We start from the raw sequence: 27,975 nt of genomic DNA, 5'->3' as shown, positions 1-27,975 counted from the left end.
GAGGGAAGGGAGGAAGAGGGAAGGGAGGAGGGTGGACTGAGGGAAGGGAGGAGGGGGAGGAGGGAAGGGAGGAGGGGGAGGGGGGAGGGAGGAGGGGGAGAGGGACGGGGAAGAAGGAAGGGAGGAGGGAGGAGAGAGGAGAGGGAAAGGAGGAGGGAGAAGAGGGAAGGGAGGAGGGAGGGGGAAGAGGGAAGGAAGGAGGGGGAGAGGTGGAAGAGGAAAGGGGGGGGCAAGAGGAGAGGGAGGAGGGAGAAGAGGAGGGGGAGGAGAGGGAAGGGAGGAGGGGGAAGAGGAGAAGGAGGAGGAGGAACAGGAGGAGGAGGAGGAGGAACAGGAGGAGGAGGAGGAGCAGAAGGAGGAGGAGGAACAGCAGGAGGAGGAGAAGGAGGGGGAACAGCAGCAGGAGGAGGAGGAGGAGGAGGAGGAACCGCAGCAGGACGAGGAGGAGGACTTGGTCTTGGCGGTGCGGAAGTTGCCCCCAGTTTTCCCGTGTGGGGAGCCCCGGAGCGGCCCGATGGGGCGGGGGGCGACGGGCCCGCTCCTCCTCCTCCCCCTCCTCCTCCTCCTCCTCCTCCTCCTCCCGCTCCTCCTCCCGCCCCGCCCAGGGGACGCGGCCGGCCAGGCCGGGAGCCGGATTCGAACCCAGGCCCGGGCCGGCCCGCCGCGCCGCCGCCCCTCCGGGGACACGCCAAAGGTCAGGGGAGCGCGGGGCGGGAAACCATCCTCATCCTCCCGCCTCTTCGGGGCTTGACTGACTCCGTGCGGGACACTGGGCCGAGCGCTCCACCCGGTCCCCGCTGGCCCCTGCGATCCTCTCTATCGCCATGAACGTCCCTCCGCTCCTTCTGCGTCCTCCTCCCTCCTTCTAACCGAGAGCCCAAGCCGGGGCGGGGAATCTAATGATAACGTTGGTATCTGTTAAGCGCTCACTCTGTGCCGAGCACTGTTGTAAGCGCTGGGGGAGACACGGGGGGATCGGGTCGTCCCCCGTGGGGCTCACAGTCTTCGTCCCCATTTTACAGATGAGGGAACTGAGGCGCCGAGAAGTGAAGTGACTCGCCCACGGTCACGCAGCTGACAAGCGGCCGAGCCGGGATTCGAACCCATGACCTCCGACTCTTTCCACCGAGCCACGCTGCTTCTCCATCCGCCGCCGCCCCCCCCCCCCCCAGGCCCGGCCGGTAGCCACGGGGTTGACCGAACCTCCGGGGGTTGGAGAAGCCGGGTGACTCGGTGGAACGAGCCCGGGCTTGGGAGGTCAGAGATCACGGGTTCGAATCCCGCCTCTGCCGCTCATGATAACGTCGGGATCGGTTAAGGGCTCACTAGGTGCAGAGCGCTGTCCTAAGCGCTGGGGGAGATACAGGGGCTTCGGGTTGTCCCACTTGAGGCTCACGGTCTTCATCCCCCTTTTACAGATGAGGGAACTGAGGCCCAGAGAAGCGAAGCGACTCGCCCACGGTCACACGGCCGACGAGCGGCAGAGGCGGGAGTCGAACCCGTGACCTCCAACTCCCGAGCCCGAGGCTCTTTCCACTGAGCCACGCTGCTTCCCGTCAGCTGTGTGACCGCGGGCCGGTCGCTACGCGACTCTGGGCCTCATCTGTCAAATGGGGATGCAGACCGGGAGCCTCGGGTGGGCCAACCTGATGACCCCGGATCTCCCCCGGCGCTTAGGACGGTGCTCGGCACGTAGTAGGCGCTTGACGGATCATTGACCGACCGCCTCCGCATCAGACCCCAACTCCTCGCCGTTGGCAGGCATCGGAGCAGTCCGTCGTCTTGCCCCGTCCCGTCTCGCCTTGGCTTCTCTCCTTCTCCGACCCGACTCACGGGCTCCGCTCCTCAAATGCCGACCTTCTCCCCGGGCCTCCGTCTCCTCCGCGTCCCGCCTGTGGCCCAGCACGCCCTCCCACCCCAAATCCGCCGGACGGTGACTCTCCCCCTCTTCGGAGCCAAATCCCGCCTCGGGCCCGGAATGCCCGGCGATCATCCCCACCCCTTCCGAGCCTTACCGACGGCCCACCTCCTCCCAGAGGCCTTCCCGGACTAGCCCCCCACTTTTCCTCGTCTCCCGCTCCCTTCTGCGTCGCCCCGACTCGCTCCCTTCGTCCCTTCGCTTATGTCCGATTTGACTTTTTTCAATATTTGAGCTTTAATTTGACTTATTTCTATTGATGTCTGTCTCCCCCGATTAGACCGTGAGATAGGGATTGTCTCTACCTGTTGCCGAATTATATAGTCCAAGCGCTCAGCACGGCGTTCTGCACATATTAAGACTGTGAGCCTCAGGCGGGACGACCTGATGACCCTGTATCTACCCCAGCGCTTAGAACAGTGCTCTGCACAGAGTAAGCGCTTAACAAATACCAGCATTGTCATTAGTAAGCGCTCAATAAATACCATCGAATAAGCGGACTGTGAGCTAACTGTGGGCAGCCAATAGCACTGTTTAGTGCTGCGTTGTACTTTTCCAAGAGCTCGCACAGCGCTCTGCGCACAGTAAGCACTCAATAAATGCGATTCGTTGATTCAATTAATGAATGACCCTAACTCAGCCCCTTCTTCTGAGAGGCAGCCAACAAACCTCCATTCAGTCGAAGGTATTTATTGGGCACGTACTCTGTGCGGAGCACTGCACTGAGCACTCTGGAGAGGACGATACTCATTCGTTCATCCAGTTGTATTTAGGGAGCGCTTACTGTGTGCAGAACACTGCACTGAGCGCTCGGGAGGGTATAATCGAGCCATCAACGGGCACGTTCCCTCCCCACAACGGGTTTACGGTCTAATATCGCTACGTTAAGTGGACACCATCCCCGCCCTCAACAATCTTACAGCCCCCGCTGATCAGTGAGCCAGGGGCCGGGGCCGGCCTGATTAACTTGCGTCTGCCCCAGCGCTTAGCACGGTGCTTGACACAGAATCGCCGGGCAGGTGACGGCATTTATAATAATGATCGATGGTATCTATTCAGGACTTACTCTGTATGAAGTGCTTGGGAAAGTGTGGCTAATCCTTTCTCGCGAGGAGCCGAGGGAGTCTTCAGTCGTGTCGGAGAGAGAGAGAGCTGCGGGGCCTGTTTTCTTTCTCTTGATGGTATTAATGATAATATTTAAGCGCTTATTAAAGAAGCGTATTTACAGTCCCGAGTGCCGGGGTGGATACCAGATAACGGGGTCCCGCGTGGAGCTCGCTCACATCGTAAGTAGGCGGGAGAAACAAGGTGTCGAATCCCCATTTCACCGATGAGGCCACTGGGGCCCGGAGAAGTGAAGCGACTCGTCCGAGGTCTCACAGAAGGTAAGCGATAGGGCCGGGCCGAGAATCCGGGTCCCCTGACTCCCAGGCCCGAGCTCCGTCTCGTCTCTCCTCTTTCCCGATCTCTCGACGCTGCCTTTTCCCGGAGTCCCGGTTGCCCCTTTACACGAGGACGGAGGCCTTCTTCACGTGGCAAAGCGGATCCCCCTGCCTCTTTCCGCCGTTGAAGACATTTTGCTCTACCCCGGTGCAGATGGAGAATGGCTTGTCATCAATCTGGTTATCCCGTCATTTCAGGTGCCTAAATTCTCCCCCTCCCTCCCTTGCCATTCTCGGCTCAGTAATTGCTGGAGTCGTAACGGTGTGAGCCTTCGCCGTCGAGCCGATGCCGTTCGTCTTACGCTCCAAATGGGATGGTTTTCGACTGAAGCAGTGAAATCTCCCCGAGGGCCATTTTATTCATTTATTTTCGTTAGGACGGTGGAAATGGATCCATTTCCCGGTACGGTTACATTTGGCATTAGCCTAACCTCGCGGAATGATAATTAGAATGATATTTGTTAAGCGCTTGCTATGTGCCCAGCCCTCTTCTAAGTGCCAGGGTGGATACAAGAAGCGGCGTGGCTCCGTGGCGAGAGCCCGGGCTTGGGAGTCAGAGGTCGTGGGTTCTAATCCCGGGTGTGACTTTGGGCAAGTCACTTCACTTCTCTGTGCCTCAGTTACCTCATCTGCAAAATGGGGATTAAAACTGAGACCCCCCACCTGGGACAACCTGATCACCTTGTATCCCCCCGAGCACTTAGAACAGTGCTTTGCATATAGTAAGCGCTTAAGAAATGCCACCATTTAGTTTAGAGAAGCAACGTGGCTCAGTGGAAAAAGCATGGGTTTAGGAGTCCCAGAGGTCACGGGTTCTAATCCCGGCTTTGGGCAAGTCACTTCACTTCTCGGTGCCTCAGTTACCTCCTCTGTAAAATGGGGATGAAGCCCGTGAGCCTCACGTGGGACCACCTGATGACCCTGTATCTCCCCCAGCGCTTAGAACAGTGCTCGGCATGTAGTAAGCGCTTAACAAATACCAACATCATCATTATTATTATTATTATAAGGTAATCAGGTTGTCCCAGTATTAACCACCATTTTCCAGATGAGGTAACTGGGGCACGGAGCAGTGAAATGACTTGCCCGAGGTCACACAGCGGATAAGTGGAGGAGCTGGGATTAGAACTCAGGTCCTCCCAGTCTTGTGCTCCATCCATTAGGCCACGCTCCTTCTTTATTAAAACCTGTAAACGTGCCCCTGCCCTTCCGCAGTTGTTCGGATGTCTCGGAGTCGCTTGTTCCCCTCTTACGTGGAAATGGAGGCCCCCGGAAGAGGCCTCGGATCGATTAGTAGCCTGGCTATTCGGCAGATGGGTTCCATTCCGGGCCCACCGATCCGGGGCCTATCAAGGATCGCCAGGGAGTCGGCCGCGGGCTTCCCGGCTGGAAATTCGTTCTCCAGGATTCGGTTTCCATGGTGTCGGTCCAAGGAAGAGGAGGAGTAGCCTGAGGAACGGCCCGGAAAAGAAAACCCCTTGGAAAATAACGGATTTCTTTAAAAGGAATTCTTAGAAACGTTTTCAATTTTCAGGGAGGTGAAGTCTCCCACCGAGAAACAGACCAGAGGCAGGCCTGGCACTTGGTGCTTCTCCTTTCGCGTGGCCTGGGAGTCAGAGGATCTGGGTTCTGATTCTGGCTCCGCCACTTACCTGCCGTGCGTTCTTGGGCAAGACACTTCACTTCTCTGTGCCTCGGTTCCCTCCTCTGGAAAATGGGGATTGAGGCCGTGAGCCCCACGGGGGACCGGGACTGCGCCCAACCCGATTTGCTTGTATCGACCCCAGTGCTTAGAACAGTGCCCGGCACAGAGTAAGTGCTTCACAGATGCCGCTGTTATTATTACGTTGGTTTATCATCTTCGCTTCCGTATATCTGCTCACGTTTCCTTATGTACCCTTTGAAGGTAGCTGGTTTTTTTAGGGTATTTAAACGCGTTCCTGGCAGTTTTTGTTGTTTGCATCCATATACACCTCTCCCCTAAGTGAGTAAAATTAGTCATCCTTCTAACGCTCCTGCTAGGAGCCAAAAAATGTGATTTTGAAGTGGAGTCGTTAAGGGTAATTGAATGAGGTGCGGTTATATGTGGGTGGAAAGTAAAAGTTGTTTAGTAACATGGGGGATGTAGCCGCACTAGGGTTTCTGCAATGCAGAACTGGCATTCAAAAGAAAAATGCCAAAAACCTCTTTCCAATCCTGTAATTTTTCTGGGGGTGGAAGGTACGTATTAAGAGCGGTTAAATGGAAGCCCTTTTGTTCTTCCTCGTGCAGTTGGAGAGGGAGAGCAGGAGGAGGAGGTGGGAACAAACCGAGAGTTTGTCGGGTTTTTTCTCGCTTCCTGTCTTTCCCGCCCTCTCTCCCTCCCTCTTTCGCCTCCTATCAGAGAAGGATGATTTATCTACAGCGGTCACTTGAAGTTCGTCGTATTATCATGAATTATTATTTGACGATTAAACTTCCACGAGGAAGTAAGTCGCGTCACTGTGGGCTTCCGCTGGACGATCAGCTCAAGTGGCGTGATTGCCTCTGTGTACCGGCTGTTCGAAGCCTTAATTCTTTTGGCTCTTCTGCTCCAAGAGGGTTTCCAACCCCTCATTTAGGCTCTCCCGAGAGGAGTGAAATGAAAGCTACTTGAGTTGACTAGATGACAAAATAAAAGCAGGCTCGATTTATCGCTTCCAAATAACCTCGTGGCCTAGCCTGGAAATGGTTTAGATCATTCTCTTCTTTAGACGATGTTTCCGTTAGTGTCTTCGTCCCGAGTCATGATAAATTGATATCCCGGCCTTTTTCTGGGGAAAGTAACCTAGTTGAAAAATAGAAGATGACGGGCACTAGATGACGGGCGATGGAAAAGAGTAATTCCAAGTCTGGCGTCGCGACAGTAACTCACGTGAACCATAGTGGAAAAGTTTCTAGGCAATTTCTAAGTACCTTACTTCAAGTTACTGTGTGGTAACTCCAGAGACATTTTTTATTCCATTGTAACGGTGGAAACTTTTTAGGTTTTATGGTATTTTTTAAGTTCTTATTCCGTGCCAGGCACCGTACTAAGCGTTGGGGTAGATAGAAGATAATCCTGTGGGACAGACACAGTCCCCGTCCCACGTAAGGTTTACGGTCTTAATCCCCATATGACAGATGAGGAATTGAGGCACAGAAGAAGTCAAGTGCCTATTTTTGGGAGTTCGTTAAGTGCTTACTATGTGTCAGGCACCTACTAAGCGCTGGGGAAGGTACAATCTAAACGGGTCGGGCCGTCTTTCACGTGGAGCCCGCGGTCTTAATCCCCGGTTTCCAGACGAGGTAACCGAGGGGCGGAGAAGTGACTTGCCCAGGGTCACCTCGCAGATGGGCGGTGGGGTCACCCCGCAGATGGGGGTGGAGCTGGAATTCGAACCCAGGTCCCCTGCCTCCCAGACCTGCGTTCTATCCACTAGACCGTGTTGAAAGCTTCCAGCGCGGGAAAGCTACTGCGCCGTAGGTACAAGGTGATGGGGAACGCCTCCTGATTTGCACCGGTTTTTCTCCGGTCCTTTTCGTGTACTCGTGTTGTTCTCTTCCCTTTCTTGAGGAATCCCAGGTATGAAAGATTTCTCTCTGGCTGGTCGGTTTGGGGGATTCCTTTTTTTAGCAGCGGTGGTAATGAGCTCACTCGAGCCGAAAGAGAGTTTGCTGACAGAACTACAAATGTTCTCATCCTTAGGGCGGTGATACGGAAGGGGAGAAACTGCGGGCCCTTCACTCCTTAAATAAAAATCAACTGGTCCTGAAAGCTCGACGCAACGTAGAGCTGGGTGGCGGAGGCCATCCCGAGTGTGATTTCCCACACCGCGTGGGCGAAGGGATGTTGACGTACGTGTCTGGGAAGCAGAAAACCCATCCGTCGTATTTATTCGCTCGGTAGTATTTATTGAGCGCTTACTATGTGCAGAGCACAGTATACAGACCCCTGTCCTAAGCAGTTGGGAGCGTATAAGAGAGTGGGTAGACATGTTCCCTGCCCGCTGCGAGCTTTGGGTCCGGAGCGGGCGGGGAGAGGGAGAGTAATAGAAATAAATAAATTACAGATATGCACATGACTGCCGTGAGGTTGGGAGAGGGGGAGAACAAAGGGGATGCCAAAGGGAGTGGGAGAAGAAGAAAGGGGGGCTTAGTCTGGGAAGGCCTCTCGGAGGAGATGGGCCTTCGATAAGGCTTTGAGGTAAGGGCGGGGTGGCTCAGTGGAAAAAACCCAGGCTTGGGAGTCAGAGGTCATGGGTTCGAATCCCCGCTCGGCAGCTGTGCGACCGTGGGCGAGTCACTTCACTTCTCTGGGCCCCAGTGACCTCATCTGGAAAATGGGGATTAACTGTGAGCCCCACGTGGGACAACCTAATGACTCTTTATCTCCCCCAGTGCTCAGAACAGTGCTCTGCACATAGTAAGCGCTTAATAAATACCAACATTATTAGTATTATTATTATTATTATCTTCTGGTGGATTTGAGGGGGGAGGGCCTTCCGGGCCAGAGGCGGGACGTGGGCCAGGGGGCGGCAACGAGATGGGAGAGATGACAATAATCATGTTGGTGTTTGCTAAGCGCTTACTATGTGCCGAGCACTGTTCTAAGCACTGGGGGAGATGAAGGGTCATCAGGTGGTCCCACGTGAGGCTCACAGTCTTCATCCCCATTTGACAGCTGAGGGAGCTGAGGCCCAGAGAAGTGAAGTGACTCGCCCACAGTCACACAGCTGGCAAGGGAAGCAGCATGGCTCCGTGGAAAGAGCCCGGGCTTGGGAGCCATAGTTCATGGGTTCGAATCCCGGCTCTGCCACTGGTCAGCTGTGTGACCGTGGGCGAGTCACTTCGCTTCTCTGGGCCTCAGTGACCTCCTCTGAAAAATGGGGATTAAGACTGTGAGCCTCACGTGGGACAACCCGATGACCCCGTATCTCCTCCAGCGCTTAGAACAGTGCTCTGCACATGGTAAGCGCTTAACAAATACCAACATTACTATTATTAAGGGGCAGAGCCGAGATCGAGGCACAAGGTTGGCATTAGAGGAGCGAAGTGCGCAGCTGGGTTCGGGAATCTCCTCTTAGCCAAGTCTAAGGAGCTGTGCCCGTGTTAATCTTAATTTCTCGTGCCTCGGTTCCCTTCTCTGAAAAATGGGGATTAAGACTGGGAGCCCCATTGGCTTGTTTTTGTCTCGTTCTGCCGTCCGTCTCCCCTGTTTAGACCGTGAGCCCGTCACGGGGCTTGGATGGTCTCTATCTGTTGCCGGATTGTCCGTTCCAAGTGTTCAGTACAGTGCTCTGCACATAATAAGCGCTCAATAAATACTGTTGAATGAATGACAGGGACTGTGTCCAATCTGATTAACTAATATCTACTCCAGTGCTTAGCAGGGGGCTCAGCACAAAGTAAGCACTTAACAAGTGCCGTAATTACTCGTCCCTTGGCTAGCTTCGTTAGCGTTGTCAAGAAGCAGCATGGCGTAGTGGACAGAGGTCGGGCCCGGGAGTCAGAAGGTCGCGGGTTCTTATCCCGGCTCCGCCACTTGTCTGCTACATGACCCTGGGCGAGTCACTTCACTTCTCTGGGCCTCGGTTACCTCAGCTGTAAAATGGGGGTTAAGACTGTGAGCCCCACGGGGGACAACGTGTTTACCTTGTATCTCCCCCAGCGCTTAGAACAGTCCTCTGCGCACGGTAAGTGCTCGATAAATACGACCGCGTGACTGTTTTCCCCCTTTAAATGAACCTCTGAGAAAGCACTGTTATCATCTCCACAAATTAATCGAGGCCTTGTTCGCCCGGTTGCACGGGGGGACCGGACATCGAGCTAAAAGGGGAAAGACGTTGGGCCTCTTTTCCGGTCCCCGTGGGGCCCGGAGTGGACCCCTCCCCTGACGGGCTGTACTAAGCGCTTAAAGACTGTAGTAAGCGTTTGGGAGAATACAGTCCCTTCCCACGACGAGCTTACAGTCACCATTACCGTTTTTTCTTGCTATCACCTCCGTTGCGCCCTCCTAAGGGTATAGTCTAGTGCTCTGCACACAGTGAACGCTCAAGAAATACCTGTGGTCGACCGCTGACTTCACTGAGCGGCGGGCATTGACGCACGTCCCTTTCCTGCCCTCTCTTTCAGGCTCCGCGATGGCATATCGGTCTTCAGCCGTGGGCCAGCGTGACTCGATCCCTGAAGGAGGAAGCTCAGAGGTTCCTGAGCTATATCAGCACGGTCCAGGTCGGATGTCCTCCTTTCATACCCTCTGGGTCTAAGGTGGCGATTCCCGCTGTCCCCGTTCGGAAAGGGGCACGGGTTTGGTTTCGGTAGCCGTGCTCCTCCTTAATCAATAAAATAATCACGACGGTGTCGGTTACGCGCTTGCTGTGTGTCGACGACTGCGGTGAGCGCTGGGGTAGATGCCGACTGATCGCGGTGGACAAAATCCGGGTCTCACGTAAGGCTCACGGTCGTAATCCCATCGTTCAGACGAAGTAACTGAGGCACAGAGAAGCGGAGTGACTTGCCCAGGGTCACGCAGCAGACAGGTGCCAGAGCCGGGGCTACAAACCCGGTCCTTCTGACTCCCGAACCCACGCTCTATCCACTAGGCCAAGCTGCTCCTCTCTCCAGTCAGCGGCGGCTAAAATGACCTGCCTTCTTCGCTGAAGCGGTCGATTCCTTCAGGAGACCCCACGCTTGGAATGTTTTAATAATCGTTATTAGAAAATTGGATCGGAGAAGAGCTTGACATTACGGAAACCTCTTGGTTGTGTTGTGGCCTCAGTGGCGCTTTTGGTTACTTTTCTAAGTAGCCCGTTTTTTAAGCAATTACACTTTCAAGCTACTTGTTTTTCCAGGCTCGCTGCGTATTTGAAAGAACCTGCCTCTTTAGAGCCCCACTACAATCCCTTAGAAATAGTGAATTGGGTTATCTGGGAAAAGGAAATTTGCTGACTGGAAGAATGAACAGTCAATGAATTCGCCTACCGAAAGCAGAGAGAGGGCTCTAAAGCTTTTTCTAATTAAAATATCCCAACACCCAAATTCCTACTTATCTAGCTGCCGATGATTTCTAATAAATCTTCCGGCATGTGAAAACGTGGCACCCGTCGCAACTGCTGGGGAAATCACTGCATCGGTCCGAGCCATGAAAGCATGGGACCGCACCGTTCTAAGCGCCGGGGTAGACACGAGGTGATCGGGTTGTCCCACGTGGGGCTCTCAGTCTTCATCCCCAGTTTCCAGATGAGGTAACTGAGGCCCAGGGAAGTCAAGTGACTTGCCCCAGATCACACAGCTGACACGTGGCGGAGCGGGATTAGAACCCACCACCTCTGCCTCCCAAGCCCGGGCTCTTTCCACTAAGCCACGCTGCTTCTCCTATAAGTATATACGCACATACACTTGCATATAAATATATATGTTTGTAGAAGAATCATTTTTTCCAGAGGTTTTTGGAACAGATCATAATTTCTAAGCCTGTGCGGAAACTCGTGCCGTCGCTTATGATCCACCTGTGATTTCCAGGAACGTAACGGTGGGTGACGCCTGTAGAATTATAACCCTCAGCCTTCGGGCGCTTGGCTCGCTCACGAGCAGATGCGGAGGAAGATAGTAAGGCGAGAGAAAGGAAGCCGTATAGATGGAGAAGGAGGGAAAACAGAAGAGGGATCCGACAGTTGATTAGAAGAAGGAGGAGAAGGGGTCGACCCGGAGAAAAGGGAGAAGTTGAGGAAGCCAAGCGTCGAGACTGGAGCGGGAACGGGTGATGAGAGAGGCACCCGAGCAAGTGGAGACAATAAGAGGAAGAGTGGGGCGCGCGAATGCCTAAATCCGATTAGACCGTGAGCCCGTCACTGGGCAGGGATTGTCTCTATCTGTTGCTGAATTGTCCATTCCAAGCGCTCAGTACGGTGCTGTGCACATAGTAAGCGCTCAGTAAATACGACTGAATGAATGAAAGATCGGGGAGACACGGGGAGAGAAAGAGCTGGGCCTAAAACCTAATGCGCCTTCACGCGCAGACTAGCAGCCCCCGCACCGGGAGATTATAAACAGAAGAGGCAGGGACGTGAGGACGGTAAAACGCAGCTAAAATTCTGGGATTGTTTTTATTTGGTTCGACAAATAGGGGAGGGAGGTGCGTAGCTCGTTGGGAGACAACAGCCGGATCTTCGCCGAGTGGTGGTGGGTTGATTTCGGTCAGGCGAGTGGGGTGTGGACCGGAAGAGGTCTCGGAGCTTCAGTTAACCGGCCCCTTGTCGTTGTATTTCCTCGAGCGGGCTTGACCGAACAGACCTTTGGCTCTGGGCCCTTTGGGATTTTATTGTTTTTTTTAGCCCAGACTGCAGTTCAGCAGGATGTGGGCTCTGTTCCGCTTAGCCGGGCGTGTTGGAAAAATGCAATAATAACAACCCAACGACCGTCCAGTCGAATAGAAGGGGCCCCGCCCGATGGCATGGTGGGAGCCGTAAAAGGCCGAAGTAGCGTGGCCCGGTGGTTAGAGCACGGGCCGGGGAGTCAGGGGACCCGGGTTAATAATGATAGCGGCATTTGTTAAGCGCTTACTATCTGCCGGGCGCTGGCCTAAGCGCTGGGGTCGTGGTGGAGAGAAGCAGCGTGGCCTAGTGGAAGGAGTCCAGGCTGGGCGTGATGCTGTTGTCTCGTTTTTGTCCGTCCGTCTCCCCCGATTAGACCGTGAGCCCGTCACTGGGCAGGGACTGTCTCTATCTGTTGCCGGATTGTCCATTCCAAGCGCTCAGTACAGTGGCCTGCACATAGTAAGCGCTCAATAAATACTACTGAATGAATGAAAGGTCGTGGGTTCTAATCCCGGCTCCGCCACTCGTCAGCTGCGTGACTTTGGGCGAGTCGCTTCACTTCTCTGGACCTCAGTGACCTCATCTGGAAAATGGGGATGGAGACCGTGAGCCCCACGGGGGGACAACCCGATCACCTCGTATCTACCCCAGCGCTTAGGGCAGTGCTTGGCACACAGGAAGCGCTTTACAAATACCATCGTCGTCATTATTATTAATATTATCAAGTTACCTCACCTGTAAAATAGGGATTCGGTCCCAGTCCGCCCCCCGCCGCAAACTTAGACCGTGAGCCCCGGGTGAAAGAGCGACTGGGTGGGATCCGCTATACCGTATGCCGTCCCGTGAGGTGAAATAATTCTCTCCATTTGGGCTGTTCGCAGATCTCCTGCGGGGCCACGAACGTCAACGGCCCGACTGAGCCCTCCGGAATCACACAAAGGCCCTGGTCCGTCTGTCTCGATGCCAGATTCAGCCTCGTTCACCGAATCCGGAACAAGAGATGCCTTCTCTACTCAGTGGGGTGCGTCTTCTATGCGAGGGCGGGGGGCGGGGGGAACAAAACAAAACACTTTCTCCGGCCCCAGTCCGCCTGACCTTATGGCTGTGGCGATCTGAGGCCTGTTACTCGGGCTCCCGGAATTTCAGAAGCTGCTCTTTTCCTTTCAAGCGCCCCTCTTCTCCTTCCTCCGTTGGCAGGAGGCCAGCTCCCTTTCTCAGCCTGAATCTGATCCCTACTGTGATAGTTGAAATACTTGGAATTGAGCGTCCTTATCGCGAGAGGGGAAGGATTCTGGGAAAGTGAAAATGGGAGAGATGAGGTGGGTGTTTTTGTTTGGTAGGAATCTCCGAAACCCTAGGGTTGAGCTTCCCGATTATCCTTTTCGGGAAAGACGTGGATGAGCGGCAGGAATGTAAAACATTCAACAGTTTAGCTTTGAGTACGATTTCTGTCGAAAGAGCTCAGGCCTGGTAGTCCCAGGACCCGGGTTCGAAACCCGGCTCTGCCGCTCGCCTGCCGTCGCGGACAAGTCGCCTGACTTCTCTGTGCCTCAGTTTCCTCGTCTGTAAACCGGGGATTCCATACCTGTCTTCTCTCCACCTTAACTTGGGAACCCCGTGAGGGGCAGGGACTGTGTCCAACCTGAGAACCTATATCCACTCCAGCGCTTAGTACGGGGTCTGACACATAGTAAGTGCTTAAATGCCACAGTAGTCATCATCATCATCAACAGGAATCATCTGATATCATTAGATCCACGACCACGGGGCTCGCGGTCTGGATAGGAGGGAGAAGGGCTATTGAATCCCCATTTTGCAGATGAGGGAACTGAGGCACAGAGTCTTTACGGTAAGCCTGTGGTGGGCAGGGGGCGCGTCTGTCTATTGCAATGTCGTACTCTCCCGAGAGCTCAGTACAGTGCGGAGCACCCAGTAAGTGCTCGACAGATACGCCCGAATGAATGAACGAGAATTTAAATGACTTGACCAAGGTCACCGAGCAGGTACGTGGCGGAGTCGGGATTAGAACCCTGATCCTCTGACTCCCGGGCCCGTGTCCCGTCTACTCGTCCGGGCCGCTTCTCACCGTAAGTCCTAGTGGAATGATATCATTATTAATGACGATAATAATTATCGTCGCTGTTGAGTTTGATTTGGCGGCGGGCGGCCACTTTGATGAGGGAGGAAGCCCAGCAGCAGATCCGGAAGCCCGCGTCGGGGCAAAGAGAAACCGGTCCCAGGCTACCGCCGCTTCTGCCCTCCGGGTAACCGAGGCCCAGAGGAGCGAAGCGACTTGCCCACGGTCACGCAGCTGACGGGCGGCGGAGCCGGGATCCGAATCCGCGACCGCCGACTCCCGAGCCCGCGCTCTTTCATAAACGCCCGGGCCCGCGGGAGCTCGGAATGGTCCACGTCGGCCAGTTAAGTCTGGTTTCCTGAACTTGCGATTCTCCGTCCTCTCCCCCCGTAATAGGCTGGAAAGCGCCGACGCCCATTTCGAGGCGGACATGGCCGAGGAGGGGTGCGAGGTGCACCGTTTCGACCCCGGCATCCGATCCGCTCACATCCAGGAAGGCCAACGCCTGTGGCATCACCGCCTGTCCGTTGACTGGCGGGACCCCAATCCGGCCGCCCCCGCTCGCCAACGCTACCGCCGCACTAAAAAACTGGGCGACATCTTGAACGAATTCGGACACTACAAGGTCAGAGGCTAACGTTGAGTTTCGGGGATATTCGCGAGGTCGGTGTTCGGCTTCTCGTGCACCGCGTCGTATTATATTGCTTCGATGAGGGTTTTGAGGAGCGGCGTGGCCTAGCGGGAGGAGCTCTGCCAACCGCTTGCTGAGTGACCTTGGGCAAGTCACTTCACTTCCCCCTTCCCTCATCTGTGAAATGGGGATGGAGACCGTGAGCCCCACGAGGGACCGCGTCCGACCCGAGGTGCTTGCGACCACCCCGCCGCTTAGTACAGTGCCTGGCACGTAGTAAGCGCTCAACGGATGCCATAATTTATTTGAATACCCATTTTACACATGAGGGAATGGAGACCCAGAGAAATGAAGCCATTCGCCCAAGGTGACACGGTGGACTGGCGGCGGAGCCGGGATTAGAACCCAGGTCCTTCCCACCCCCGGGCCCGTGTTGCGTCTCCTCACGCTCTTTTTTTTGGCATTTCGAGGTAACCGATAACTACGAAACGGTCTGCGGTAGGCCGAGCGCCAACCAGTTCTTCAACAAATAAAAAAAATACACGAGGCCTTTGCGAGTCGGCTTGAAATCGTTCCGAATGTTATCAAGAGAAGAGAGTTTAGGGAAAACAGAAAGGACAAACAAGCAGGAGGAGCCCAGAATTAGAAACGAAAACAATGTCAGAGTCGCAGATATACCATCTTTCCCGGAAACATGTGTTCCTTCAAGATGGCGGGGCGTCTGCCTAAATACGCTCATGCAGCCGTCAACCCCCGCTTGCGTTATATCGCGATACGCTTGCGATATTTTAAATGTTTTAAGAATAGTTTAAAATTGTATTTAAAAGTCAGCGGGAGCCGCTGCAGTGCTAGCCCCGGGCCTGAGCCGACCTCATTCATTCAGTCGTCTTCATGGAGCGCTTACTGAATGGAAAGCCCTGTGCCGAGCGCTTGGGAGAGTACAATACGACAACGAACAGATACATTCCGGCCCCCGGCCAGCTCGCCGACCGGGCCGTCCGAATGCCGGAGAGGTAATGCGACCGCCGGGACCTCTCTCCGCGCGCCCCCGCTTAGAATAGGAGAGTTTACATCCTCCCGGCGTTGATTTTTATGAAAGTCTTCAATAATGAAAGTGAAATAGTGGGAAGGCATTCGCGTTCGCCAACATTTAGAGGCCACCAAGACCCTTCGGCTCTTCCTTCACCTCTTCCAGTGTGTCCTTTGGAAACGACCCTGGCATTCGGGCTCTGCTCTCCTAGAAGCGTTCCTCTTCGAGACCCAACCGGCGGCCGGCAGGATGCCGGAAGCCGGCCGTTCATTCGTTCAGTCGTATTTATTGAGCGCTTACGATGTGCAGGGCACTGTACTAAGCGCTTGGAATGGACAGTCTGGCAAGAGATAGTGACAATCCCTGCCCAGTGACGGGCTCACAGTCTAATCGGGGGACGGAGACTGGGAGCCCCACGGGGGCTCCAACTTCATTTGCTCGTATCCACCCCAGCGCTCAGCACAGCTCCTGGGACGTAAGAAGCAAATCGTTGGGGTCTTTTGCTGTCGAGCCGTGTCCGACCCGGAGCGACGCCGTGGACACGTCTCTCCCAGAAGGCCCCACCGCCATCTACGATCATTCCGGTGGTGGATCCAGAGAGTTTTCTTGGCAAACGTCCGGAAGCGGTTGACCGTCGCAGCGAACGAGTCTCCGTCCTCGACTCTCTCCCGGGCCGCCGCTGCCCGGCACTGGGGATTTTCGAGTCGTAGCGGACGGCTTTCCGCTCGCCGGCCACCGGCCGAGCTAGGACGGAACGGACGGGCCTCTGCTTGACTCTCCCTCCCTGTAGAGGACCGGAAACTCTCCGGGCGCACCCCCCCCCCCCCGAGAGGGTGGCTTAACAAATACCATTAAAAAGACCCCCAAACTCTGCACGCAGTCAGTGGTCAAGAGTATGATTGATTGTAGAATTTAGATTTCAGGTTATCAAATCAGAACTTTCCAAAAGCACAAAGCTTCGGCAGCTGGGTTAGCCACAACGTATGTGAGGAAAACGGTGTATTAAAGAGAAGCAGCGTGGCTCAGTGGAAAGAGCCCGGGCTTGGGAGTCCGAGGTCATGAGTTTGAATCCCGGCTCTGCCACTTGTCAGCTGTGTGACTGTGGGCAAATCACTTCTCTGTGCCTCAGTTACCTCATCTGTCAAATGGGGATTAACTGTGAGCCTCACGTGGGACATCCTGATTACCCTGTATCTACCCCGGCGCTTAGAACAGTGCTCTGCCCATAGTAAGCGCTTAACAAATACCAAAATTATTAAATTGTCATTATTATCGTCATCGCCTGAATCCTGCGGAATCTGGACAAAGTAAATGCCTTCCGACCCGCCGAAATGCAGTTGCGTGACGCGTCTAAGCGCCGGGCTTTTTACGGAACATAACCAGTCGTGCTGTACTCCGAGAGCCTTTAAGGTCATACTGATGCACGGATCATAAATCGTTCTCAGTATCGTCCCTTCCCGATTTACAGATCGTCACAGTCCGAACCGCCCGCTTCGTTTTAGCGTAGGCGTCGTCTCGGGATGGTGATGAGCGTGACGACGATCCTTCTTGATGGTTTCCGAGGGCTAGGCACGTTCACGGTTATTAACCGATCCCATCGGCCGTGGCTCCACTTTGTCTTGATTATCATGGTAGCGACGTCTCTCATTAAACGCCTTCGCGACGGATTTTGGGTTCGCGATTCTCTGCGCTTTTTCTTCCCTTTGAAAAATCCTCCGCGGAAATGATCGGCTTCCAAATCCCAGCCAAGAATTTAAGGAGTCACTGCCTGCAGCAGAAGCCCAAGTCAGACGTGCGTTAGAGTCGGTCGAGCGTCAGAAGTATTTATTGAATCTCTACGGGGGGCAGAGCACTGTACTGAGCTCTTGGGAGAGTACAGCGGGGTGAATAGACGCAGTCCCTGTCCTCAAGGAGCGTACGCACTGATGGGGAAGGCGGACCCTCAAAATAAAGATAGGAATTAGTAGCGGAGCGGTGTGGCCTAGTGGAGAGAGCACCGAGAACATAATCTACTGGATTACGTGGGCCTGGGAGTCAGAAGGACCTGGGTTCTAGTCCTGGGTCCACCCCTCGTCTGCTGTGCAACCTGGGGGCAAGTCACTTAACTTCTCTGTGCCTCGGTTACCTCGTCCGTGAAATGGGGATGAAGACCGTGAGCCCCGTGTGGGCCGGGGACTGTGTCCAACCTGATCGGCTCGTATCTACCCCAGAGCTCAGAACAAGGCCTGACGCATAGTGAGCACTTATCCAATACTATAATTACTATTATGATTGCTTTGATTTTAGGGACGCGGAATTATTTTTGTAAGCAAAGCAATAGAAAAATACGAGGGAGAGGGTCCTCTACCGCCCTGAGTTACTTGGGATGGCTCTCCCATCCAGATAGAGAAGGTGGTCGCTATCGTCATCGTCGCCGGCATTTACCGAACGCTCACCGTGTGCCGAGGACTGTACTGGGCGATCGCGTGCTCTCGTTGAAGGAAGTCACAGGCCGGATTCTTGCTTGTTCCACTCAGGGCTGGAGCCAAGTCCTACCTTTTTTCCGGTCAACACAGCTACGGCTTCCCCTGCCAAGCGGCTTTTGGAATTATTCATTTATTCATAACGATCCCGGTCTCCCCCTCTAGACTGTAAACTCGTTAGGGGCAGGGAACGTTACATCGTCCTCTCCCGAGCGCTCCGTACGACGCTTTGCCCAGAGCGAGCGCTCAATAAATACGATCGAGTTCTAATCTCGGCTCCGCCACTTGTCCGCTGTGGGATCTCGGGCAAGTCGCCTCGCTCCTCCGGGCCTCGGTTTCCTCATCTGTGAAATGGGGATAAAGACTGTGAGGCCCGTGTGGGACGGGGACTGTTTCCAACCCGATTACCTCGTATCTACCCCAGCACCTAGAACAGTGTTTTATACATAGTAAGTGCTCAACAAATACCATAGTTGATTTATATGTGTGTACATATATATATATATATGCACATATATAAATCTGTGTGATTATATATGGGAGGAAGACAAGATAAGCTGCAGAAATTTCATAAGACCAAATATAGCACACTGACAAGTTGCAGTCTGTTTTAAATCCCCCATTTTTCCAGCCTCAGTTTGCAATAACCCTGTAAGAGAAGACCGGGCCTTCCTTCAAAAAGCACCCCGGGCACGTGTCGTCGATCAATCCGTCGTATTTACCGAGCGCTTACTACGTGTAGAACACTGTACTAAGCGCCGGGGAGAGTACGATACAACAGAATCAGCAGACACGTTCCCCGCCCCTAACGAGCTGAGGGTCTAGAAGGGGAGACGGACATTAATATGAATAAATAAGGACTTTTTAATATATCATTTAAAAGCATTTGGATTTATAACCTCACTTAAAGGTCAGTGAACCTGCCGCATCTTATCATCCTGCCTGGAGCTTTTCGGGCCCTACTGACTTCGAAATTCACTCACCTGCCTCTTCCCGTGACATTAACGTGACCGTGCGCTGATCGAATGTGAGTGGCAAGTTTATCCCTCCTATCTCAGACGTGTGGGCCCGTGCACAGGCAGAGAGCCAGATAAGCAATGCACCCTTCGACTCCCGCGAAGCCAACGCCTTTCGACAGGAGCCTTTTAAGTCTCCGCATCACATTCCTTCTAATTCATGCCATCCAGAAAATGCACGGCCGAGTGAATCCCACCCGTCACCCAAGCGGCCCGGACGGCAGGTGAACCCCCGGACGTCAGAGGATACATTTCTTCTTCGGTGTCCGAGTCTCTGAGAAACCGGACTTCGGAGTGGGGAGGAGAAAACGGACTCACCTTGTATTTGTATCGCCCGGGGAACGAAGGCCGTTTGGAATTTGGTCTCCAGAATCTTCCCGTCGTGGGCTTGATTCAACTGTCTTCCGCTTTAAACGATAATGAAAATTTTTTTAAAAAGTTCTGTGAGCACCCAGCGAGGGATTATGAAAAGCAGCTCTGTAGTTTTCCGTTTGACTTGAAGCTTAATTTATTCTCGATTCTGCAGAAAGAATCGATCGTGTGGCGAGTCGGCTAACAGACGTCAATTCAGTTTTATAGAGAAGGCCTGATTTAAGAGCCAGAAATCTGAAATTACTCGTTTAAGCTGCTTTTTAATATAGGACATGACTTCGTAACCAAGATGGCCGACGAACACCCAAAGGCAGGTTATTTTTTCACCTGCTTTCATCTCGCAAAATGTTGGGTGTACGGTTTCTCTCACATTGTCCTTTTCACTTAGGGGGAGTGGTACAATGATCAGAGATGATGGAAAATGAACTTGCTGTTTTAATTCCATTTAGGCGAGCGACAACGCAGATGATTTTGTGAGAGGGGGAAGTAAGAACTTGGGTAGTTATTAAATAATAGATCTGAGTTCATTTGAGTGAATCATTCATTCATTCAAAAGTATTTATTGAGCGCTTACTATGTGCAGAGCACTGTACTAAGCGCTTGGAATGTACTATTGGGTAATAGAGACAGTCCCTGCCCTTTGACAGGCTTACAGTCTAATCGAATGTTAAGCGCTTAACTAGGTGCCAGGCACCGTACTAAGCGCTGGGGTGGATACAAGCAAATCGGGCTGGACACAGTCCTGTCCCACATGGGGCTCACAGTCTCAATCCCCATTTTCCAGATGAGGTAACTGAGGCCCAGAGAAGTGAAGTGACTGGTGCACAGTCACACAGCTGAGAAGTGGCAGAGCCGGGATTAGAACCCATGACCTTTGACTCCCGAGCCCGGGCTCTTTCCACTGAGCCACGCTGCTTCTCGATCATTCGTTTAGTCCATCAGTCATTTATAAGGATAGATCAGAGCAACCTTTTATTTTCTAAACACTGCAGTCGGCGCTAAACTCGGGCTACGTGCAAATAGCTGTTTCTTTCAGTACGGGAAATTATTGATTGTTCTTTAGAATTATATTCCAGGATTAATCTGTGCCGCGTTTCGCATTCAAATTAAGGAGCTTTTAAAAACTGGTCTTTATTAAGTGCTTACTGTGTGTCAGGCACTGTACTTACTAAGTGATGGGGGTAGACGTAGAAACGTTCTGGGCATGACATCCCCCTCCTCAAAAATCTAGCGGTTGCCTATCAACCTCCTTATCAAGCAAAAATTCCTCATTATTGGCTTCAGAGCTCTCCATCGCCTTGTCTCCTCTTTCCTCGCCTCCCTTCTCTCCTTCTCCAGCCCAGCCGATCTCCAGTCCACATCTCCCCGACTCTCTTTACTCTTCCCCCCTTCCCCACCCCCGCCACTTGTAGATATATGTTCCTATCTATAATTCTATTTATTTATATTAATACCTGTGTAGTTGTTTTGATGTATAGAGATCTTTAGTTCTATTTATTTATATTGATGCCTGTTTCCTTGTTTTGATGTCCGTCTCCCTCCCTTCTAGACCGTGAGCCCGCTGTGGGCAGGGATTGTCACTCTTTATTGCCAAATCGTACTTGCCAAGGGCTTAGTCCGGGGCTCTGCACCCAGTCGGCGCTCCATAAGTGCGACTGAATGACTGAATGATTCGTCTGAGTGACATCAGCGTGGCTCGGTGGAAAGAACCCGGGCTTGGGAGTCAGAGGTCAAGGGTTCGAATCCCGGCTCTGCCACTTGGCAGCTGTGGGACTGTGGCCGAGTCACTTCGCTTCTCTGGGCCTCAGTGACCTCATCTGGAAAAAGGGGATTAACCGTGAGCCTCCCGTGGGACAACCCGATGACCCTGTATCTCCCCCAGCGCTTAGTACGGTGCTCTGCACATAGTGAGCGCCTCACAGATACCGACATTATTATTATTATCCAGTTAACTCATCGGCCTCGGCCGCATCCATTGCGAAATTCAGCTCTTCACTTCGGTTATCCGCCGAGGCTCCCGGAAGATCGGATACGAGCCGAGGACGCGGATTCCTCCGGGATCCGTTCAGTGCCGACCGCTTCCTCTCATCCCGGTTGGGGAGGAGGGGGGAAAGAGGTGGGGGAAGACCTTCTTACCTGTAACACTCAGCCAAAACACGAAGGTCGGTCGGCTTTCGGGCCCAGGGTGAGGTGTCGGAGGGATGAATCCTTGGGGCGACTGGATGGTAGGGCGACTCTAACCGAGATCAAAAACCGCTGGATGAATCCCCAGGTGGTATGTGATATTTCAGAGGACTCTTAACCTTCAAAATCCTCAATCCCCTTGCTCCCCGCTTCCTCACCTCGCTGCTCTCGTTATTACAGCCCAGCCCGCACGGTTCGCTCCTCTAACGCCAACCTACTCTCCGTACCTCGGTCTCGTCTATCTCGCCGCCGACCTCTCGCTCCCGTCCTGCCGCTGGCCTGAAATGCCCTCCCTCTTCGTCTCCGACAGACGATCGCTCTCCCGTCCTCCGAAGTCTTAATGGAGGCCCGTCTCCTCCGAGAGGCCTTCCCTGACTAAGCCCCGCTCCCGCTCCCGCTCCCTTCTGCCTCACCCTGGCACTTGGATTTCCTTCCTTTCCAGCACTTATCTACATCGCCCTAATTTATTTTAATTGACATCAATGTCTGTCTTCCCCTATATAGCGCGTTGGGGGCAGGGAATGTGTCTTCCAACTCTTTCATAATAATAATAATAATAATAATATAATCGTCATCACCATCGTGGGATTTAAGTGTTTGCGACGTGCCGAGCGCTGTTCTAAGCGCAGGGGGAGGTACAAAGTAATCGCGTGGGGCTGCCTGTTATGGTATAGTCTCCCGAGCACTCAGTACAGTGTTCTGCGCCCAATAAATACAACCGACTGATCGATAACACGCACGGTCTGCAATCTGGGGTAAGGTATAACGCATTTGATACAATCGGTTGTATCAATCAATCGAACAGTCGTATTTGTCGAGCTGTAAGCGGGGAACTGTACTAAGCCCAGGGGAAGCAGCGTGGCTCAGCGGAAAGCGCCCGGGCTTAGGAGTCAGAGGTCACGGGTTCTAATCCCCGTTCTGCCACCTGTCAGCTGTGTGACCTGGGGCGAGTCGCTTCACTTCTCGGTGCCTCGGTGGCCTCGTCTGGAAGACGGGGATGAAGACTGGGAGCCACACGCGGGGCAACCTGATGACCCTGTATCTCCCCCAGCGCTTAGAACAGAGCTCGGCACATAATCAGCGCTTAACAGATACCAACGTCACTGTGACAGAGTTCGTAGACACGTTCACGGTCCACGACGGGCTTTCGGTCTTGAGGGGGAGACAGATATTGAACATAAATAAATTAGGGATGTGTACATCAGCGCTGTGGAGCTGAGGGTGGGTGAATAAAGGGTGCAAATCCAAGGGATATTTGTATTTCGAGCAGGTTTGACCCTGTGAAACGTTTAGACTTCTGCACCTCTCAGTCTCTACCTTCGGAAAGATCGAATTTAGCCGTTTGAGATGCACTGCGGAGTGGCAATTACCGACTGAGCGATCACTGGAAGCGAAGCGAGAGTGAGGCTCGTTCCCTAGGCAACAATATGGTGGCCTCTCAGGTGCCTAAATCCAAGTTCGGAGTCGCTGCTGTTTTGGGTTTCGGCTTCCCCTGAGAACCAATTTATCCTGTGGAGTTTTTCTTTGGAAAAATGGAGCCTAGGCCCCCTGACAGACACGCAGACTGGCCCCCCACGCGGAGGTGACGGCGGCGGGTGGGATGCAGGGAGGCTTCGGAGGATGCCGGGACCGATAGAGATTCGTTTCCTGGGGACTTAAGCGCCGAGGTTTTAGGTAGCGTCTCCACGGAGGACACGGTCCAACACAGAGATGGATTGAGAAAAGGGCAGGGGCAGTAATTAAGTAAATTATTACTTAATAACAAGTATGGTATTTTTTAAGCACCTGGTCTCTACCGAGCGCTGTAGTAAGCACTTGGGTAGATAGAAGGGGAGAGGCAGGGTGGCCTAGTGGAGAGAGCCCAGGCCTGGGAGTCAGAAGGATATCCCCGCTCTGCCGCTTGCCAGCTGTGTGACTGTGGGCAAGTCACTTCACTTCTCTGTGCCTCAGTTACCTCATCTGTAAAATGCGGACTGACCGTGAGCCCCACGTGGGACAACCTGATCACCTTGTATCCCCCCAGCGCTTAGGACAGTGCTTTGCACAGAGTGAGCGCTTAACAAATACCACCATTATTATGAGTTCTAATCCACTTGTATGTCGTGTGACCTTGGGCAAGTCCCTTTACTTCTCTGGGCCTCACTTCTCACGTCCGTAAAATGGGGATTAATAATAATGTCGGTATTTAAGACTGTGATTAAGAGTAAGACTGTGAGCGGTATTTGGGACAGGGACTGGGTCCAACCCGATTATCTCGTATCTACCTTTAAAACAGTGTCTGGCACATAGTAAGCACTTAAGAAACACCACAGTTATTATTATTATTACCTTTACACTCGATGTAATTCATTTTAATGTCTCTGTCTCCCCCTAGATAAGCTAGTTCCTGGAGGGCAGGGGCCAAATCTTCCTACTCTATTTTATTCACTGAAGTACAGTTCTCTGGGCACAGTGACCGTGCGGAGAATACCACCGACTGATCGATTACGTCTGGAACCTTTTATATTCTCTCAAGTGCAGAGTACATGTCTCTGTAGACGCTTAATCAACGACATTTATCGAATACTTACTACGCGCAGGGCACTGTACTAAGTCTCTAGGAGAGTGCGATACGGCACAGTTGGTCGGTAGATAGGTTCCCCCGCTATCGATCGATCAATGTTCAAAACCTTTGCCGGGGGTCGAGGTCCTTCCGTACCTTCGACCTTGAAGGCTATTTAATTGAATCATTCCTCTAAATCACCCGTGCCTTCGGATGAACGAACGCAGCCTCCCGTTAGGTGTTCGGCATCGAAAACCGCCCCCTTTTCCCGTAGCTCTTTCTCTGGGAACCGTCTTCTCGAGTTTCAAGGTAGGAATCGCCAGCATATGAGGAAGGGAATCTGACCGTCTCGTATCTGAAATCGATGGAGCGCGCGGCTGATTTCACCTTATAACAACGAGCGGCAAATACGCGCTCTTGATTGAAGATAGCAGGAGGAGGCATTCGGCACGAATCCATTAGGCTGAACATCTGCCCTCTAAGGAACGAAGCGGGGGTTTGGCAGTTGGCTTCTGAAGAATCGAGATGACGGGCTGCCTTTTCCTTTGAGAAGTCAAAGCAATTCGAATGTTTTCTCCTACAAGAAGTCCACTGCATCACCATCATCATAATAATAACAACGTTAGGCGCCTACTGTGGGCCGGGCGCCATTCGAAGCGCCGGGGGTAGACACGGAGTAATCAGGTTGTCCCACGTGGGGCTCACAGACTCCCCATTTTACAGATGAGGTCACTGAGGTACGGAGAAGCCAAGGGGCTTGGCCAGAGTCACAGAGCCGACAAGCGACGGGGCGGGGATTCGAACCCTCGGGATCCCAATTCGATCCCAAGCCCTCGGGATCACGGATGAAAGTCTCTTTTGAAGTGATTTTCCCCTCTTCTTCAGGTCCAGAACCATCCCTGGCTGACGTTGCTTAGCGATATTGTCGTGCCACGGGGAAGAGAAGCCTTCATTTCGGAACAGGTGTTCAGCGAGTCAGATTAATGGCAAATGAGCTGCCGACCAAACTGAACCGCCTGTTAAACCTTCGGGAGGACAGCGGGCCAGAAAATTAGAATCCCTCGCTTCTTACCGTTGGGAAAAAGCCAGTTTGGAACCTGCCCCGCTTTTAATGGAACACATGTTGTTTTATAGCAAGGCAAGACTGAGAGGAAAGTGGAACTTCTGAGCCGTCAAATCACTCCTTTAAAGATGGAACGTGAGGAAGGGCGGGGGATAGGATATTTAATTATCCAGACCCCCTCTCCCCACCAAAATAGGAAATTCGACGTGTCCCGGAGAAAAGCAGGAGACGGGGAACAGGTCTACCAACCCTTTTATAGCGTGTGCTCTCCCACTAAGGTGTTTAGTGCAGTGCTCTGCTTACAGTGTACTCTCCCATGTGCTTAATACAGTGCTCTGCATAGAGGCACAGAGTGAGCGCCCAGTCCAGTTGATCGATTGAACCCCGGGCCCTCGGCACGTTCATCAAGCTCAATCTTTAGATCGTTTCTCTTTCTTCGCTTCTTTTATTCCCCCCGTTTTTGTTCTCCGGAGTCGGAGCAGGAATGGTAACGTTTTCCAAGTACCTGCTGTGAACAGAACACCGTACTGAGCGCTGGAAAGAGGCCTGTCGTTCTTCCATCGGGCTTCGTGACGGATCGGACGTGCGGGTTGAATGAGAGAGTCAGGGATCACGCCTTGTGAGACGGGCAGGATGGGGCCGTCTTTTCAGTTCCGGGCGCTATCAACTCTAGATCTTCCCGGTGGACTTTTGAGGCGGAAAGGGCTTTCGGGGAGGATGCGGTGGAGAGGAATGAGCGCGGTGGAGAAGGTCGTGGTTCCGGGAGCGCCGCGGGAGACAGAGACTGTGTCCAACCCCATTTGCTTGTATCCCGCCCAGCGCTCAGTACGGGGCCCCGGCACATGTTGAGTAAGCGCTCAACAGACACCACGATTATTATTAATATTAGGAGCACCCAGCGACATTCAAGGAGAGAGGCCAGCGGCGGGGCAGCCGAGGTTGGCCGACGCTCCCGGGGGAAGGGGGCGGTCGACAGCGTCGAAGGCAGTGGAGAAGTTGAGGAGGATGAGGACGGAGTAGCACTTAGCGCAGCGTTCTGCACGCAGCAGTGGATCTCGTGAATTGATCGATTAGCCCGGAAAGCTTATGTATTACTTACGTATCCATATTCGTGTCTGTCCTCCCCCCCCCAGATTGTAAGCTCATGATAATAACGTTGGCATTTGTTAAGCGCTCACTATGTGCGGAGCACTGTTCTAAGCGCTGGGGGAGATCCAGGGTCATCAGGTGGTCCCACGGGAGGCTCACAGTCTCCATCCCCATTTTACAGATGAGGTAGGCGGGGAACGTTTCTGCTAATTCTGGTGAAGTGAACTCTCCCAAGTGCTCAGAACAGGGCTCGGCACATGGTGATAATAATCATAATAGCAGTAACGGTACAATGTGCCAGGGACCGTACTAAGCGCTGGGGCGGGGGGTACAAGCACATCGGGTCGAACACGCTCCCTCTCCCATCTAGGGCTCACGGTCTCGATCCCAAAGTTTACAGATGAGGTCACGGAGGCCCAGAGAAGCGAAGTGACCTGCCCAGGGTCACACAGCAGACAAGTGGCGGGATGAGGACCCGGGTCCTGCTGAGTCCCGGGCCTCTGAGTCCTCGATAAATACCATCGATGTTTCCCGGGCTCACGTTTCCTCTTCAGCGGGCCGGCTTCGGATCGTCTCCTTCGGTGAAACGATCCATCTCCCTCCCTCCTCCCACTGCTTTGCCCGTTGAAGCTCGGGAACCTGCCCCAGTTCCAGTTTTCCGGCTCTTCCTTCCTTCTCTCCTTTCCCATCCTCCATCACCCGACGGTACTCACTGAGCGGTCGCTACGTATACAGCACCGCGCTAGACGCGTACCTGACTTCTCGCGACTTGGAATGCTTTTCCCTTGCTTCCTAGCTTTCTGTGGAATTAAAAGTGTTTGCTAAGCACTTCCCAGGTGCTAGACTCTGCGCCGGGCCCCGGGGTAAGACACCGGGACCAGTCCGTCTCCAGCGGGGCTCAGTGGAGAGGACACGGGCTTGGGAGTCGGAGGTCATGAGTTCGAATCCCGGCTCTACCCCTTGTCAGCTGTGTGACTGTGGGCAAGTCACTTCACTTCTCCGTGCCTCAGTTCCCTCATCTGTAAAATGGCGATTAACCGTGAGCCTCACGGGGGACGACCCGATGACCCTGTATCTCCCCCAGCGCTTCGAACGGCGCTCGGCACATAGTGAGCGCTTAACACATACCAGCGTTATCGTTATTATTACCCGGAGCGCACGGGTCTATCCCCCTTTTGCAGACGAGGTAACCGGGGCCCAGAGAAGTTAAGGGACTTGTCCGGGGTCACACGGCAGTCATGGGGCAGACCCAGGATTAGAACCCGGATCCTTCCGGGGATCTGTAAAGCGATCCACGTTGGCTCCTCTGAGAACACGGAGCTCGGGGGCGGGCGGTCGTTAACTCTCGCTCCTCCGGTTCCAGATCGACGTGCTCAAAGCCGACCTGGAAAGCGCGGAGTGGAAGATTTTGGAAAACCTGATCCTGGAAGACGTCCTCGACCAGATCGGGCAACTGGTCTTTGAGATCCACCTCCACTGGCCCGGATTTGAGGTCAGCGGTAACGACAGCAGCGTCGTCCGATTCTGGTACAGTCTCCTCAAAGAATTGGAGCGGAAGGATTTGAAGCTCTTTTCTACTTACAGAGATCTGTCTAAGCCTCAGCTCTTCCTGAGGAAGGACGGCTTCAATTCCAGTAGCTGCTACATCCTCGGCTGGGTAAACACAAAATGGAAATAAAGAAAAGCAAATAGGTGGAAAAGGCAGTCTCTCTTTCCAATCCTAAGAACTCAAGAGTGGCAAGGATAGCGGAAAAGGACATATCCAGGGCCTGCCTGTTATTTCTCGGGGAGATTTCATCCTGCGCGGCACGTAGTAAGCGCATAACAAACACCA

At 53.4% G+C, this 27,975-nt stretch overlaps 1 protein-coding gene and 1 long non-coding RNA gene across 3 annotated transcripts; one reads left to right on the top strand and one right to left on the bottom strand.

Moving 5' to 3' along the window:
- Window positions 1–406: 406 nt before the first annotated feature.
- METTL24 (methyltransferase like 24) lies at window positions 407–27,843 on the top strand. 2 transcript variants are annotated; one of them, XM_029047637.1, is made up of 5 exons: window positions 407–694; window positions 9,493–9,591; window positions 12,557–12,696; window positions 14,149–14,377; window positions 27,505–27,843. In XM_029047637.1, the coding sequence occupies exons 1-5, from the start codon at window positions 515–517 to the stop codon at window positions 27,817–27,819; spliced, it is 963 nt and encodes a 320-aa protein (XP_028903470.1). In that variant the 5' UTR covers window positions 407–514; the 3' UTR covers window positions 27,820–27,843. The 2 variants fall into 2 exon arrangements, with proteins under 2 accessions (XP_028903470.1, XP_028903473.1); XM_029047640.2 differs by lacking the exons at window positions 407–694; window positions 9,493–9,591 and adding an exon at window positions 11,713–11,815.
- Window positions 16,666–18,049, bottom strand: LOC114805735. Its single transcript, XR_003753763.2, has 2 exons — window positions 17,849–18,049; window positions 16,666–17,181 (listed from the first exon to the last, which is right to left on the bottom strand). It is a non-coding gene; the product is annotated as an uncharacterized LOC114805735 (long non-coding RNA).
- Window positions 27,844–27,975: the final 132 nt, after the last annotated feature.

Source organism: Ornithorhynchus anatinus, chromosome 19 (genome assembly GCF_004115215.2).
Source record: "Ornithorhynchus anatinus isolate Pmale09 chromosome 19, mOrnAna1.pri.v4, whole genome shotgun sequence".
NCBI classification, from domain to species: Eukaryota; Metazoa; Chordata; class Mammalia; order Monotremata; family Ornithorhynchidae; genus Ornithorhynchus; species Ornithorhynchus anatinus.
The sequence above is the reverse complement of the archived record's forward strand: the minus strand, read 5'-3'. Positions and strand labels throughout refer to the sequence as shown.